At 33.9% G+C, this 18,400-nt stretch overlaps 1 protein-coding gene across 1 annotated transcript in view; it reads right to left on the bottom strand.

The window, feature by feature from the left end:
• Positions 1-10,994: 10,994 nt before the first annotated feature.
• LOC150109193 (transcription factor GATA-3-like) overlaps positions 10,995-18,400 on the bottom strand; it is a 234,516-nt gene continuing 227,110 nt past the window's right edge. Inside the window, exon 7 of the mRNA XM_090401828.1 lies at positions 10,995-11,809. Coding sequence (XP_090257954.1) covers positions 11,474-11,809 — 336 coding nt within the window. The 3' untranslated portion in view covers positions 10,995-11,473. The remainder of the gene's footprint in view (positions 11,810-18,400) is intronic.

Genomic DNA, 18,400 nt, shown 5'->3' with positions numbered 1-18,400 from the left:
ATGTTTATTCATTTCATCTCAGAGTTCTTTACCAACGAAGTTTATAGTGACAGAACTGTTCTTAGCAATCTATAACATCACACGTTTCGTCTTTTAAACAATTTGTTAAGTTCTGATGAAATTTGATCGTGAGTTTCTTAGTCAAATATTCCCACTATCAGTTATGATCTATCTAGATTAGACAGATTGGTATTATATTTGGAAACAGTTCCCTTGCATGAACTCTATAATTTAATGCAGTTACAATACACCGGTGTTATGATTTTGTCTTTATGTCGTTAAGATAAAACTCCGAATGGCATTCTCTTAAAGTCTCCACTTCAGTTTCTTATGACTTTATGTTAAAGCGTAATATACAAGGTATGGAGAATTTGACAAAGAGCTCGTTATGAACATTTTCGTCTATTCATATTTTAAATGTTGAATTTGAAATTAAACTTATAAATATATAAACAAATAATAAATAAATAAAATGATAAATAAATACCGTATATGTCGGCGTATAAGACTACTCTCAAATACTACAGAAAACCCTTCGAAATCATGGGTCGTCTTATATGGCGAGTATAAAATCAAAAAAGTGAAGCTTAATTTCTTGGATGAACATTTAGGTACTTATATAACAATACATAACAATACATTTCCTTATATAAAAATACATCGTTATATAAGAAAATAGGCAGTGTTTATAAACAAATCAGATTAATTTTTTGATACATAAATTTATTTAAAATATTACAATTGATGTAAATCTTAAAAAACAAATAATAATTATTAAGCTCAATTTTCATGTTAATTTTATTCATCATCTGTTGAAAATAGTTCTTCAGATTCATTGTTAAATGATCGTCATATGGATCCCAGTTCGAATCCGGTTAATTGATTTCGTTTTCATCGTCATCAGTGTCCCACAACAGATCATCTTCCGTACCATCCATAAGATTAGAGATACCACACTTTTTAAACGATTTTATTACAGTCTCTACTTTTACTTTATTCCATTTTGATCACAAAATTGCACAACCTATCAGCGCGCATATATCCGCCGTTTGTAAATGATTTTTCACCAGTCAACATCCAATTATTCCACTCTTCTCGCATGTGATCTTTAAATGGTTTGTTCAAGCAGACGTCTAGCGGTTGCGATATAGAAATTAAACCACCTGGTATAACAGCAATTTTTGTGTTTTTTTTTTTTTTTTTTCTAGAAGACTTTTAGTTTTCTCCGTTAAATGACTGCGAAACATATCCCATTCTAATAAACTGTGTTTCTTCATTATATCGCCTGGTCGCGTGTTCCACACATTATTTATTCATAATTTCACACCATTTTCGTCCATCCATCCTTTTTCGTGAAAATGTACAAAAACACCTGAAGGAAATTTTATCTTAGGTTTAGTTTTACGTTTGAAGATGATCATTGGTTTTAACTTGGTTCCATCAGCCAAACATTACAGCACAATGGTAAACCTTGTTTTTTCATGACATGCATACAGCGTTGATAATACGAGCATCGATAATAATGCACTTATTTCTTATTTGTATTGCCGTGTTTAAGCTGCCTAATCAAATCATTTCAGATCGCAAAGGAAATAGTGTGAGAATTTCCTTATTTAACAGGAGGTTCTTTTGTGAGGATGAGCGGTTTTACTCACTAAAGTGAATTACACTTAAAATAAATTTAGGTTTCCTTGAAATGAAGAGTTCCAGGAAAAAAAAAAGTATTATACGTAGTATTGCGAAATATACCGGTGTTAAATGAATTGCAAATAATCGGGAAAGCAGAAAGGCTGGTGAGGTCCAGCTTTTTTTTTTTTTTTTAATTTAGACACTGGCCGATTAGTTTTGATTTGTGGGAGTGTGTGTTTTTAAGAATTTTCCAGGTTTTCCTGTTTGTATAAAGACATTTCCTGTATTGAGATCAACAGCTTACCATGTAAAAAAAAAAAAAAAAGGTGGAGGATGTGTAGAACGCATTTCGAATGACACAGACTTAAAACGATATTGGCCTCATGTCATCAAGTTGGTGAGGATAACATTGTTTTACGAAGAGTCTATAATTTTTTGCTGATTTTTTTTCCCATTTATACAAGTGCCTAACTGATGAGAGTTATGTCATTCATGAAATGAAATCACACACACACACACACACACACACACACGCGCGCCCGCGCGCGAAGAGGCAGAAGTTAGATGGATCGGATTAATTGTTTTAAATATTGATCTTCTTATCATTCTCTGATGGAGCGAGGTGGGCAATCAAGTATTCAGACTGGACAGAATGAAACTTGATGGTCTGAATATCTTAGCGATGCTCTCAGAGATTCTTCGGCTATAAAGAATGATCACACATTTGAAAACTTTTCCTGGATTGTTGAAAATGGAGTAGCTTTGTATATATCTGTATTGTATAAAGAGATTTCCCTTCATAAAAGCGCATAGAAATGTAACTGCTTATCAAGCTTATATCTAGGACTGTCAGTTTAAGTACAGTATATTACGAATTTCAATAAAATGCATTGTTTAGGAATGTTAGGCTGTATAATTGAAGTGGTGGCGTCCATGTAAGTTCACTGTGAATGTCCCATCCGATGCTACTCAGTCTGGTTGGCGCTACAGTTAATTCCTGTTATATAATACAGTATAGAAATAAGTCGAAGGAGAAGCTACAGGAAGTCCATTTTTTCAAATTTCTTTCTCTCTCTCTCTCTCTCTCTCTCTCTCTTTCTCTCTCCCTCCCTCCCTCCCTCCCTTTTCGCTAATTTTATGGAGACGTTTCAGCAACATCTCCACCATATTTGTCATAATAAGTCTTCAATGTGGTACAGATTTGGGAGTAACATATTGCAATACAACAAGACTCTTTAACGGAAATATACTAATTTATAAACAAAATTAACGTCATTCATCCTAGGATAAAGTTTATTCTTGCAACTGAAAATAATCATTGCATTTCTTTTATAGATCTCCAAAATTTCTGTCAGTCAGAGACCATCAATTCTCAGTTTTTAGTAAGAAGGCAGATATAGGATGTTATGTTCATGCTTTATCTCTCCATTATCAAAACACTGGCGCTATAAGAGCTCTCATCCATCAGGCTTACTCTCTTTATGGTGTTACAACAAGAAATAGAACAAACACGTTTTTGTCTACTGGTTGTAGTGATACCTTCATCAAGACCTAAAGCATATGCAGGGCTAATCCATTTTCAACCAGTTAAATAGGGATTTAACCTTGTAGCGTTTCTGTCTGAGGAACTCTGAGCGCATCTTTCATATATTAAGCAGTTTTTGAATTATGTTTCATGCAGACCTGTCCAGTCACTTTCTTCGTATTTAGATTCTTCAAAAAGAAACTTCCTTTTCTAGCATTTCTTGATATTTATCGGATTCCTTGAGTTTTTTTACTTTATTTTCTGTAGACGATTTGAAAACATGTTTTTTTTTTTTTTTGTCGCAAAATATTTCTGAATGCATCTTGAGATTCCACAAGTTAATTGCATAGTATTGTCTGGTGTTTTGCCATCCTAGTTAATGGAAAATAAACGCTAAAAAATTATAATTGGATAAAATTTTTAGCATAAGAATTGTTTCAGTATATAGACTAGATTTCTTGAATATTTTCCTACCGAATTACTAAAAGCATTATGTGCATAGTGTAACCTTCAGCTACTTTCAAAGTTGGACCACATTCAAGGTTAGTTATATGCATTGCCAGTCAGCTGATTAGATTATTTTGTGTCTCTTGGTCTTTCGTTATTTAACTGCTGTCAGAGGTTCGTCATGTCAATAGAGTACAGAAATGATACTTACCGAGACGTCAAGCACCAATCCACACGCCCAACGGGAAGTTGGCGAGATGTAAAGAGTATAAGAGGGGGATGGGATTGGCACGCAACTTCTGTGCGCTTCCTTTTTTTGACTGCTTTAGTTCGTAATTCTCTACTTGGCCACCCGCCACCTGTGCGTCAGTTGCACGTTCATAGTCGATATTCTACGTTTTTATTTTGTAGAGACATAACAATGCCTCACAGTTTTCAAGACACGACACAGTTTCAAGCACACTTTGAGATATCAATTCAGGTAACTTCCGTTTTACCAGGGAGATGCGTTCCAAAAAAATCCGCGTAAAACGAATTTCGGCGTTAAACGGGGATACTTTTTTTCATGTCTTTTGACTGATTTTATTGCTTGATAATTTTTTTTTCTTTTCTCATATAGATGCAGTGTATAAAATATCTCGAAACGAATATTTTTATTCAAAAAACAATGAAATAATGAGCAACTTTTATTTAACGTACACATAAATGTGCCAGTTTATCTTCATTCTTGTGAGTTTCTTTTGCCGGCTTTATTGGCATGTTTAATAAGGGTGCAAATTAAACCTGTAACAAATGATGTCCGTGGGAAAATAATATCATCAGAAATGTATCGGACCGCCGTTTCTCTGTTTTTAAAATTTGCATTTAAATCAACAACATGTTTTGAACTTGCAGATACGAATGTGCTAGTAATATGCTTCACACACGGCACAAGTGTGTAGCAACGTATACACAGTGGCGCAACATATGTGTACAGCTGCAGGAGAAAACCGCGTAAAAACGAATCTGCGTAAATCGGGGGTTACCTGTATAAAATCTTTAGTTCGATAAAATTTGAATGGTGACAGGCATTGTGCCTGTGAATTGAATCGATTCAAAGACTTTGAATCGATTTTATAAAAATATTTAAAAATTATTTAAATATCAAGAAGTCATATCCGACTTGCACATCAGTGACGTTCGATATTTTGTTTTGATGATATTGTCAACGCTGTTTTACGATCTGTGGTTGGCTTGTAATATATCCCTCTAACATAGTGAGAAGAACTTGCTCTGTACTTTGTATTCCAGATTCGTATATTCAGAAACTGAACCAGGTTCCATCCACAGTAAAACGTTATTGCATCCCCCCCTAAAAAAAAAAAAAAAACTAAATTCAATAACTAGAATAGAATCTTGATAGAAATTATACACCAGAGGGCACTATTTCTCAGTATGTTATGTATGGCTTGTCCGTTTGAAGAACAATGTAATGTTATATTTTAAATGACTCATAAAAAAGTGACTGATATTATTTTATATAACCGTATCATTGCCGGGGGGAAATGCCATAATTGCCACTTTACAAAAATCGTTTTTTTTTTTTTAATGAATTGTTTAATGAATTATCTTTTCAAATTATAATTTGATCTTGCTAAATTTTTTTTGAAAATCTGTGGAATTTCATTGTAAAAATATAAATGAGTTGCAATTTGATTTAACCATTTGCTAAACTTGGAGAAATACCTGTTATAAAATAATAATAATAATAATAATAAACTAACACTTGGAATATTTTTCAGGTAGAATTTTAATACCATTTCGATTGGGAGAAATAATTATTCCCGTATGTTTGCAGTCGGTTCATTGCAAATCTCTTTAATTGCTTTTTACATGGCTAACTACCTTTATTTATTTATTTCATTCTTTTGTTCTTTTGGAAGTTTTTTTTCCCTCGTAAACTTTACCGAAAGACAGATTATATAAAAAAAACAGCATTATAAAAAGTTAGTAAATTGTTTTCAAAACCCAGAAGTTAGTCTTCCACAAGTTTTTCAGACGAATGAAACTGAAAAGTCATTCTGTCAGCCAGCAGAGATGTTTTCGTTGAAGAGAAATAAAAACTTTATATGAGTATGCAAATTAAACTATGATAAATGTCCAGAATAGTTTCTCGTACAATTTATTTATGTTTAGTTTTTATTGCATGAATATATAAGAAAAGACTTATTCATTTTGTAATCCGTTAAGTGTCAAGATTTTACACGTAAATATTTTTGTATATATAATTTTTATTTCTATATTTTCTTGTTATTGTTTCCATTCAGATTACGACTGGATGACGTTTCACGGCGGTTGGATTTGGATTTTATCCAAATGCTGGTATTTTTTCTAACTAAATTTATCTTTAGATATGTTTTATTCGTCTCGAGGAGTTCAAAAGCCCTCTCATAAAACTGTCTTCCATTATTCCTGTCTGGAAAATAATCGAAAAGTCATCATTAGACGAGTGCCTCATCTCATGGAAGTTGGCCATTAATCAGTGACTATTAGCATGAATTTCGCCACTATCGGTCCACAGTAGATCTCTCTTAGCATTATCAATTACTAGTCTTTTAGACACGAGCCCTAGAAATGTTTTGAAGAAATTAGTGTGGTCTCTTTTGATATTTCCATTTGATCCTGTCTTACACAGAGGCCTACTTACTAAACTAACATCTTAATGATGTATCTTCTACCTTTCTCACTTGGGTTGCTAATTTCCTGTCTGATCGGTCATTATGCTCATGCTAGATTCCTCTCTTCAGCTTTTTACATCATGTTAAAATATTTCAGGGTTCGTAATTTTCAATTACATTATCAATTACTAGTCTTTTAGACACGAGCCCTAGAAATGTTTTGAAGAAATTAGTGTGGTCTCTTTTGATATTTCCATTTGATCCTGTCTTACACAGAGGCCTACTTACTAAACTAACATCTTAATGATGTGTCTTCTACCTTTCTCACTTGGGTTGCTAATTTCCTGTCTGATCGGTCATTATGCTCATGCTAGATTCCTCTCTTCAGCTTTTTACATCATGTTAAAATATTTCAGGGTTCGTAATTTTCCTCCTGTAAATTCATACTTTTCCTCCTTTACATAAATCATCTCTACTCACTGAGTTTCTATCCTATCCATACTTTTTGTTTGTTGACGTACACTTTAAACACTAATCTCTCTTACTATTCTGTAGTGGTTTGAAGACAACCTTGTGCAATTTAATAGTCACGTACGTGTTATTTCTCTCAAGAAACGTCATTTTTCTCCTCACCCTCGATAATACCTAGATCTCCAGACAAGATCATGTATTTCTTCTTGAGCTAACTTACACGTTAAGCTTTTCCTGGCACAAATATATCGTACGAATAGTCTCTTCAGCTTACAAATCTTTGTTTCCTTTCCTCTCCAGACACTACCTAATTGTACTGTGCTAACCCTGTATAAATCCGCTCCCCTCCCCCTCTCGTTTGCCAGACTTTGGGCAAGGTTACTAGATTACAGTTAGTTAGTACTGTTCATACATTAGGGATGCACCAAATATTTCCCTGAAAATGCTCGAAGCTATCCAGAAATGGGCAGACTATTAAGAGATGGCCATTGTTTCACTTGTTTTAGCATGAAATATATAATGCTAATGCTAATACATTTGTAATGCTAAAAATATACGCTTTAAACAAGATATAATCTTGTGTTTCGCCGATTCTGAAGCGCTTATTCCATTTTATTATTTCTTATTACATTTTTCTTATAGCCTTTTATCAATTTAATCTTCATTTTATGGATTTTTAAAAGAATCAAGTAATTGAAAATACAGTATTTGAAACAGAGACAGTAAACAGTTTGATGTTGACATTTTATTTTAAGAAACTCCAAACTCTGTACACTTCACAATGACAAGGGAAAAAAAAAGAAGACTTATATATTACTCACATTAGTATGGAATATGCCTGTTTAATAATAAAAAGACGCACTTTATTGCGACCAACAAAGATGGCACTAAAACTGCTACACGAAGTCTCTGCTATGATTCATCCATCTAAATAGTCACAATAAACAAAAGAGATGCACACACACGCACACACACACACACACACACACACACACACACACACACACACACACACACACACACACACACACACACACACACACACACACACACACACACACACACACACACACACACACACACACACACACACACACACACACACCAGTTGTTTTGCGACTAAACCAAAATTTACTGAATTCCTGAGTCGTCCGCATGTGATATAGATAGTCAGAACTATCTTCGTAAGCATCACATCTCTTTTTTTTTTTACATTAGAAAGTATTTTCCAAAAAATACAAATAATCACTGCTGCAAGATTAAGATCAGCTATGTTGTGTTGGTTATTTTCCGATTAACATTTTGTTCTTTAAATGGATCTGGGTAGTCGTTCTACATATCATATGTCAACATGTGGAGAAAGAATTCTTTATACTCAAAGAGTATGAACAACAAATTTATTCTCCAATTTCCCGCACATGAACATATTTTGGAAATGTGTTAAGCGCTGAATCATGCGGAAATTATACACTTGTTTTAGGTTAATAATCTGTTCAAAATGCTTCGAATCCATCAGAAGATAATTCAAAGCGCTTCGAATCTTCTTCTTATAAAAACAAAATGCTAATAAAAGGATAAAAATTATCTGCTGGCCGAGATTTTGTTTCTTCTTTTAAAGGATATAGCATTTTTTAAACGATTATGGCAAATGATCGCATATTTGCTGTGTGATATCTGCCAGTTCTTATTATTAGTAGCAGTAGTATTTTGATTTGATTCACATATGTATATAATAAGAAATGATTATAAAGATCTATAACTATTTATATAATTAATTATAATGCATGAACTACGCATAAGGATTACAGAGATTTATCTTAGAAATGTAGAAATCTCAAACTCACTTTACAGTAAAAACAGTAACTTTGCGATTTTTACTGCTGTTTTATTTTATATGATTTTTTTTTTCTGTCCGTTAGAAACAACTGCATATTTTTATGAAATCTTCTTGAAATGCTGAACGTAAATACTGAATAATTCACTATTTTATTTTATATAAAATTAATAAAAGATCAGTCTATTTCTGGAAGATTTCTTTTATATCTCTTAGAGTAAGTGAAAAATAAATATCATTACTTATAACATACAAATACCAAAAATTGCACCTTTAAAATAAAAAATCACAATTCTCTTTTCTCTGTCAGACATTAATCGTTAGAAAACTTTTCAAGGGTTGCTATTATGTTACACCGGGAAAGTCGCAAAATATAAATCAAATCAGTGAACAGGTAGCTAAGTCTCTATATTATATATTTATGTATATTATTATATATATTTGATTTTTTTCTAATGGTGTAAATCACCCGAAAATTTTACAAATATCGACTTTGAGTTTTTAACGTCATTTGAAAATTAAGTTTTTCTTTTCATATTATCAAATGTGAAGAATGAGCCCGAATTTATATTTCAGTACAAGAGAAAAATTGCTGATTGCAAAATTCCGTATACTCAATTTTACAGAAATGTTATGTTCCCAATAAGACTGGAATTGATCTTTGTAATCATGATATAAATACTATACAGTATAGAATTTATCGGGTAGTACCTAAGCTTCTGAATATGTTTCATTACACAAAATAATATGGCATCATATCAGACGTGTTTTTTACGTAGCACATATATATTTTTTCAATATCATCACAAGGATAGCCAATTTTAAGGTATGCAATTAGTGAATAGAGATATTTTGGCTAATGATATTCTACTACGTTTATATTGGTTTTAACAAATGGCTAAATAACTTAAATAATGCCTAATTTATGGTATTATTTAGTTTTTTGGTGAAGTCACGAGGACTTATAAAAACTGTGGTTAAAATACTTAACAAAGAAAAAAAAAAGCCACCTGTTAGTCTAACAAATTACAAAGAATAAAATTTGAAACACAGTCTTGAAAGACTGAAAGAAAAAGAAGTACAATGGAACGATGCTAAGGTACTAGCCATAGATCAGAGGGAAAGTGGCGGATAGTAGAGGATCGAAGTAAGAGTCCTAAGGAATCTTCAATGTCTGAAATAATACATGAATTTCAGATTTCCGAAATGGAGAGTGAATGATTTTTTTTTTCAAGTTTCTAAATCTATGAGGCAGAATAAAATAGAAATTTGAAATAGAATCTGTTTTCTCAGAGAAGATCCTGTTAGATACTCATTCTTATCCAGTTAAATACTCTATATAACTCTCATTGCAACTTACTAAAACAGATCAGCTCAGCAGATACCGATGCTTTTCAATTATCAAAAGTCTACCACGTTATTACTTTATACATTTTTCCTGCTTCAAATAGTAAAACCACACTGTTGGGTTTTGCTCGTGATAAATAATATAAGTACACAGTTGCAGGGAATGACTTAATTGAAATGTCAGTTGAAGTATTTAATATTTAAATTAAAATGTAATTGATTATTTTTTATTGTTAAAAAGATATTTCATCAGTGCTCATTTGTGTTAATATTCATAAATTTTCTTTCTTAATGTTGTTTAATTTTGATGGTTTCATATCGTTCCTTATCTTAATTGCATTTTTCTTCTTTTTTTTTTTTCAATTTTTATTTTTTTGCTCATTCATCACCAAGGAAATTTCAAATACCATAGTAGGCCAGACCACTTCATGGACGTTAGCTGGCTACCCCTATCTACAAATCGTTGTGCATTTATAAAGGCATAATTGGAATTAGGGTTAATCCATCATGTTACGAATATGATTACAAAGATCATTGTGGATATAATGAGAGAAAATAAATTAAGCATTGATTTAGAGTCAATATGTGGGGGAGAAATCACTTAAGTACTTGTCAGTGATTTTGGTGTGCCCTCATTTGAGGAGATAAAGACAATGCCCAGTCAGGCATTTAGATAACTAAGTGGTTCCGCGATGATATCAGTGATTGTCTTAAATTTTAAATAAAGAATTATGATAATGCTGAGAAACAAATTTATGTCGGTTTAGTTTTCTGTTCATTATATTAATACCCTTCCAAAAAACATTTATTTATGTTTTGATCTTAAATTGATTTACAAGTGTACCTACAGTTTAGACCCATGTCCAGTTTTGATACATAACTCCTAATCCTCCATTTACGACTTCTTCATATTTAATATATATATTTAATTTTTTTTTCCTGAAAAACTATCGGAAGTTGAAAAAAAAATTTTTTTTTTCAAAACACACCTTTCTTTTAATTTACTGACGTTAATGGGCATGAATGACAATATTCTGTATTATCTCCTAAATTAACTTACAATCCATTTTCAGAGACTGCCGGTGGAGTTTTAATGCCAGCTGAAACTAAGAAAGCTTAAGTACTGGAACCTATATATTCAAGCAGCACAAGCCATATACACCTTAAGGACTGAATTTCTCCCACTCCTAAACAGTAAATAAAATGTGGACAATGTAATTTCAATTTCCAGTGTGTGGGAAAAGGGGGAGGAGTTTGGCACTGGACAGTTAACCGGGTAACTCTGCCAGAGTTCTTTCATTATTGCTCTTGAAAAAGTAATTTAACAAACGGCCATCAGGTATCTCTTATTTAAAGGCAGAGTTTATGAACCATAACCACAGTCACTTTTTTCTCACATAAGCGTTCACATTCAAATATTCATCTATCTTCAGAACGCGAGCAGCTCCTTGCAATGAGCAGTAAGTAGCCACATGTGGTCCATTACCTCCCACTGTCTGTCAGTCGTACGTTTTTTATCGATGTGCTGAAAATAAGTCACTCGGCACTATTTGTAAGTCGAAATCAGGCCATGGCTCCCACCATGCTTGATGGGCCTAGGCCCAGGCTTCCTGGACCCAGAGACAAAGGCGTTCCGGAAGGTAAGGATAGGGCCGATAGTCCAGGAGCACCATGCATTGCGGACGTAGTCACGAAGGAGCCAGACATTGACATGTTACCTTGATGCATGTAGTGGTTCATAGAGAACTGTCCAGGAGGAGTGAAACTTGAATAAGATTTATCCATAGGTTTCAGACAGTCTGGAAGAGACATTGCAATTTTCTTCTTTTTGCTTTTCGCAGACAGCTTTCTGTTTCGTGTTTGGATTCCTTCCTTCTTCATAGTTAGGGGACGGTTTACCTGAAATAATTAAAGTAAAATAAAAATAAGTGTTGAATAACCAAATAGCTATCACTTCTAAGTTAAACTAGTAATCTTAAAATAAATCTCCGACATAAAATATGTTCGAGGTGGAAAAAAGACATGAAATATATTTACCACAATTATTTGAATTTCAAGGTAATTTTATCAAATGACTGATAGACAGGTAATTATATTCTTGTTTTAATCCTTTACCCAAGTTTTTGATTTCGATTTTGATTCATTTGATATAAAAACACAGAATTAAGCATTTCATAATTAACAGTAATATAAGTTACATTTCAACTTCTGCAGAAGCCAGAATTAATATGCACCAGAGAAGTTATCCGAGAAGTTTTTTACTAGTGAGTCATCGAAGGGGATACACGAACAAAAAAAAATTATCTCACTTATGATGTGCTGAACTTCGTTTATTGTTATAGTAAAGAAATAAATGCGCTGTATAAAAAAGGTCTTGATTTATGGATCTAACTAATGGTGATTGTAATTCCAAATAAGGCCAGTGATGTGTGGGGGGGAGGGGAGGGGAGGGAGTTTCCGATCAACATATGATGTTGCCTAACACTGCTGTTGTTATAGCCTTTCGGCTGTTTACGGGCGGCTATTTACGCGCCACCATCTAAGAAAATGATATCTATCATTTTCCTAGATGCCGGTTTGCCTGCTTGCGGAATGAAAAATCCCAGCTAAACGGGCGGAAAACACCCTGCTGTTCACGTCCAAGACTGACTAACTTGGCTATGGCTGAGGAAGTCCTTAAGCCCCTCACGTCGTCGACGGGAATCGAACCTAGGACACTCCTTCCCCAGGTTGCGAAGGACTGCCCAACACTACTGAGCAGAAAAATCAGAATTTGATCAAACACTAGTGGAATATTTTTTTACTTAGAGTTCAAATTCAGGCAGATTCACAGGAGTTTTCCACTATAGTTTATCCCAGCGAAAACAGTTGAGCGATGAGAGTTCAAGATATATTTTGAAACATAAAAAAAAAAAAAACGTTAATCGAAGAAGTCAGTAAACATCTGACTTGAGTGTACGTTAAACCCTGATAAATAAGTAATATTAGCGCTTGTTAATGTTAATGAATCTCTGTTATACAAGAATGTAGTGCGTGATGGGCAAATACTGCAAGCGCCATCTATTGGTCACTTGACGAACTATCGTATATTTCAACTTTTTAATATACCGTATATGAATATAAATATGAAAAATAAAAGCAATTAAAAATAATATAAATACTGTATAATGATGAGTTGCCGAGGGTTTACAGAAATGGACAAAGCCTACTAATGAAAAAAAGACAAAAACAAGTTCAGAAGAGTGAGTTCAAAAAGTTCAAATGTTTTACAATGTTTATGTAATTATAGGCTACGTGAATGAGTAAGTAAACTCGGTTGTAAAATATAGATAATATATAGTGTATTATATAAATGTGTGAATTTATGTGAGAGAGAGTTTGAGTAGAAAGCGAGAACGCCGCGTCGTTTACTCTTCTGTGAGACGTGGTTTGCACTTCGGATGGAAAAAATTGGGTGACAATGATATTCGTCAGACCGTACATGACGAGGTACCTATATAGGGCTTTTCAACTGAAGGAAAGTTAAAATTGAAAAACCGGTCTCATACGGATGCGAAAGAATGTTTTTCTCCCATAATCTCATGTTTTTCTTCCCTCATAATATGCAAATTATCCAAAGAATACGCTCAGTTAAGACAGCCGTAAACGCTAGCCATCCTGTTCCGTCGAATTTTGGCATGTTTGGTATATATAATTTTGGTATATGTTTACCTGCATATTATAAAATGGCTTGCATGTAAACAATGAAGATGATGATGCCTATATGAATTGAAATGACCCGCGGAATCAGTTCTACCAAATCAGCTCAAGTCAAGTCCATGTACGGCTACCAATAACCAGAACGTGTTGCAACATCATGTTCTTCCCAGTTTATAGACTATTCTTTTCTTTCTTTTTTTTTTAATATAAATTTGCGACATCAAGTGGCAAGTGTTTGGAGTTTTTGTCTCATTTGCATTAAGTAATACAATAAATGACTAGTTTATTTACAATTCTCCAATAATTTATTACCGAAATATATTTCCAACTAACGTGTAGTCTAGTTTTTGGCATGGAAACGTTTCTCTGTCTATTAACTAATATAGATATGCTAATTAGGAATAAGTAATTTCGATTTACCTTTACTTTGTTGAGTTAAATAGCTCAAAAAAAAAAAAAAAAAGGGATATCTTTTCAGCTAACATTAAACTAAGTCTAATAGTGTTCCTTTGGAAATCATGAATACATCATATAACTGCTCACTACATCCCTTTGTATGTTTCAGTGACTATCCACCACGAGCACATGCAAAAATAATAATTTCCATAACGCGCAGCTGTTATCTATTGTTGCCCATAAGTTTCTTGTAAAATAAGCTGCCTTCTTCTTTGGAATCTTAGACCTAACAGAGCTCTCTTACACTCTTTACATTATACATATCTTTAACCGACTTTCTTACTTTAACAGTGTTTTGGGAGCTGAACCTGTGTGCGTGAGTCCACGAAACAGAAGGAGAAGGGAAAGTAGGGGGAGGGAAAGATTAGTACACATACTTAAGTCAGTAGCCATGAATTATGAGAGGTGGCATAGACCGGCTCCACAAACAGATGACGTCACATCCTGTCCGTTTCCACATGCCGACAGTTAATCCCAAGCTGTATGCGACCGATGTGACATTTATTAATGAACACACCCAGTTCTCTTCTGTAAGCAACCCCCCCATTCCCTGAAGTTCTCACGCTAAAGTTTTCGTAAATGATTCAAGGTTCATAAAAGAAGAGAAAGAAGAAAGAAAGAAAGAAAAAAACCCATGTGAGAATGTGCATTTCTTTGCGTGGTTAGACCTTGGGGCTAATTACTGAAACAATTAATATAAAATTGTGTCATTGTTCGTCTATTGGAGGGAGGGGAGACCAGGTTAGAAACACTACATTAAGAAGAATAGAAATAGTCACGCGCCACTCACTTCCTGTCTGTATATTGCGTGATCCACCTCTCTCCCCTCATAAGTTCCGCCCCCGGTCAACTCACAAAATACATAGCCCAACTTACCTGGGTGCCCTGTATCGTATTTCATGAGTTTCATTTCTCTACGGAGTGAACGTTGAAGAAAATAGTAATGATAGAAAAATAAATAAATAAATAAATCGATCTTGATTGCATGAATTTGATTTTATCAAGGCAAAATAGTTTCCGGTTAATCAGTAGCTTTCATTGTTCTAACATATGTCAGATTTTTAATATAAGCGCTTCCAAAATGTAGATTCTTGTTTTATTATCATTTTGGAAAACACTTAGTGTGTGTTGGGGGGGGGGGGGATTATGAACGCGAATGCAACAGCAGGGACTTACTTAGTAATTCTAACAAGGGCAGTGAATAACATGCAGCTTGAATAATGTCGAAAATCCGAGACATCCATCTATTGTTATGTGTTAAACTGATATATAAAGCCAAACCATTATTAGAAATATTTCTAATATTATATATAATATTCTATTAATTATATTATACAATATTACTAGTCTATGCAATTTATTTTTCTAAACGCTTGCTTATTCTTCAAACGTTCAGTGCAGTTCATAATTCACAAGTTCAGATCGAACTTGTTGATCATGAACTGCAGAATTTATACAGTTACAAAGGGACTTCAGGACTGGGGTAAGGTGTTGTACCACCTTACCCCAGTCCTGAAGATACTTTCAGGTGCAAACTTTGTTTGCTCACACTTAGATAAAGGATTAAACTAAATTTATTATACAGTTACAGTTTAAACAGGTGAAGATGACTAAATGGAGTCATCTAAGATGACTAAAACAGACAATTCTGAGTGTAATAGTTCAGAATAGTTCATAAAGAAGGCTGGAAACCAATCATTAGAAAGATCCTTGTAAGCAAAAAAAAAAAAATAGGATTCTGTATTATGTCTTCGTGACATCAAAGTGGCTAATTATTTCCAGTATATAAGTGCTTGTCTCTGCACCTCTGAATCAATTCATAACACAAGCCCAAATGAGGTGGTTTGGACATCTTAATCGAATAGAAGAAGGAAGAATAGCAAAAACTGTATACGAAAGCCAGAAAATAGGAAAAAGAAACATAGGCAGACCCAGGAAAGGTTGCCAAAAGGAAATTAAAGAAAAATTGGAAAAGAAGGGAATTAACTGGAAAGAAGCAAAACAACAAACCTTGGACAGGACGGCATGAAAATCTCTTTGGCAAAATCTCGACGCTTAAAAGCATTTCTGCAGATTGGGTTTACTCTGATGAAAATTAAACTTGGAATCCTGTGAGTTCACTTCGTGTGTTCATAACTTCAGATGCGTTTTATAGAGACTTCATACTTATAACGGTACTGTTCTTGAAGTATAGCATCGATGGTCAATAAATGCAATGCATATACTGAATTCATAGTCGTGCGTTCCAAATCTATCATAGACGAAGAAGAAGAAGAAGAAGAAGAAGAAGTGCTTGTTTTTATAATTATTTGAAAATGTTTTTAATTAAATGTTGGTAGATGCAGAAATACAAACTTTTCTTCTTACTTAAATTCTTTATTTATAATTTTATAAACCTTTAAAATAAAGTAACGGAAGATATATGTATATCGTTTCCGATATAAGCGCGAACGAATGCATTTCGGTCGAATAAAGTATTACACAATAGCGTCATCCCCTGCACTCACTAAACGTGTGATTTTTTTCTTTCCCTAACCCTAACAGGGCTTTGAAAAATCAATTGATTTCATGATGTTCACACAAGTTTTGGTTGTGTTGGCGTTATGAAATCTAAAACTGCTTTTGAGAGATGCTTCCAGCTGTGATAGGAACGTCGGAATTAGAAGACATGGAAGGAGATTTAAATACATTAAGTACAACATATTGGTTTTTTTCACTCTTCAGTCTCTACTATTTCATTATTAGATTTGGAACGCACGACTATGAATTAAGTATATGCATTGCATTTATTGACCATCGATGCTATACTTCAAGAACAGTACCGTTATAAGTATGAAGTCTCTATAAAACGCATCTGAAGTTATGAACACACGATGTGAACTCACAGGATTCGAAGTTTAATTTTCATCAGAGTAAACCCAATCTGCAGAAATGCATTTTTCCTGTCGTTTTACCACTTCTGAGAACAGTCATCAAAATTCGTTTTCGCGATGATCAAAACTGTCTTCTTCGAACTTTGTTTCATCAACTCACATCGGGAACAAAACAAATGCTACACAGAGTCACATTCGGCCAATATCGAGGTTGTTGTGTTTGACTCAAAATGTGTTGCTCCTCTGTTAACAGACGTGGGATGAATTTTGCTGAAAGACTTTTCGTATTCAGTGAAAATGCAATCACAAGAGTCTATAGAAATCCCAACTCTTGCTGTTTTGCGTGAAGTGAATGGTCGATCATATCGAACCAAATTATTTATTTCAACAGTTTAATCGTTTCTCTAAATGTTGTTCAGAGCGCAACCTGCTTTCTATTAAGGTTCTTCCTTCTATCAGTCGAAGGAATTGATCTATGCATTATCGACTACTGTACGTTTAGACATTGCAAAAATCATGAAGAAACAAAGCATTTAGCTTTGTTGGCTTATCAAAAGGCAAATTCTAAGAGTAAGAAGCCTACCTATCGCTTTATATATATATATATATATATATTTTTTTTTTTTAAACCTGGTTTTACTCCATTTCCCAAGTAAGCAAACAGACAAACAAGTCAAGTTTGCCTGCAAGTGTTACAAGTCTAGCTGACCCTGCACGTAGCGCAAGACCAAGGCAACTCATGGTAAAAGTAGAATAAGCTCTGATCACTAATCTTAATATTTACCCCTAATGCAAAGCACATCTCCTGGAGGAGATGTATGATGCTTTGTATTAAAGGCAAGGGGCCACTACCCAAACCGGTTTCGACCTTTATTGAGGTCTCATCAGTGGGCGCCAGGCTAGAAATACCAAGATTTTTTTTTCTGTTCTTTTTTTTCTCTTTTTTTGTTCTGGTAAAATACTTATAAGCTCTGTATTACTAAAATCTTGGTATTTCTAACCTAGCTCCCACTGATGAGACCTCAATAAAGGTCGAAATCGGTCTGGGTAGTGGCCCCTTGCCTTTAATACAAAGCATCATACATCTCCTCCAGGTGATGTGCTTTACATTAGGGGTAAATATTAAGATTAGTGATCAGAGCTTATTCTACTTTTACCATGAGTTGCCTTGGTCTTGCGCTACGTGCAGGGTCAGCTAGACTTGCAACACTTGCAGGCGTAAACTTGACTTGTTTGTCTGTTTGCTTACTTGGGAAATGGAGTAAAACCAGGTTTAAAATAGCTTGGTATCTTTAACATTTATTATATCCAAGGTAAAATGAGAGTAATATATATATATATTACTCTCATTGACCAATCTTATTGCTGATTTAATTGGTCTGGCTATTCCTTTGGTCTCTTTATCTATCGCTTGTCATTCGTTCCCTCATATTAAAATGCATGCTTCTCCTGCTACTATGGA

The sequence above is a fragment of the Typopeltis vanoorti genome, chromosome 2 (genome assembly GCF_054136105.1).
Source record: "Typopeltis vanoorti isolate ZY-2024b chromosome 2, IOZ_Tvanoo_1.0, whole genome shotgun sequence".
In the NCBI taxonomy this organism is placed as follows: domain Eukaryota; kingdom Metazoa; phylum Arthropoda; class Arachnida; order Uropygi; family Thelyphonidae; genus Typopeltis; species Typopeltis vanoorti.
This window is presented reverse-complemented; position numbering and strand designations above follow the sequence as displayed.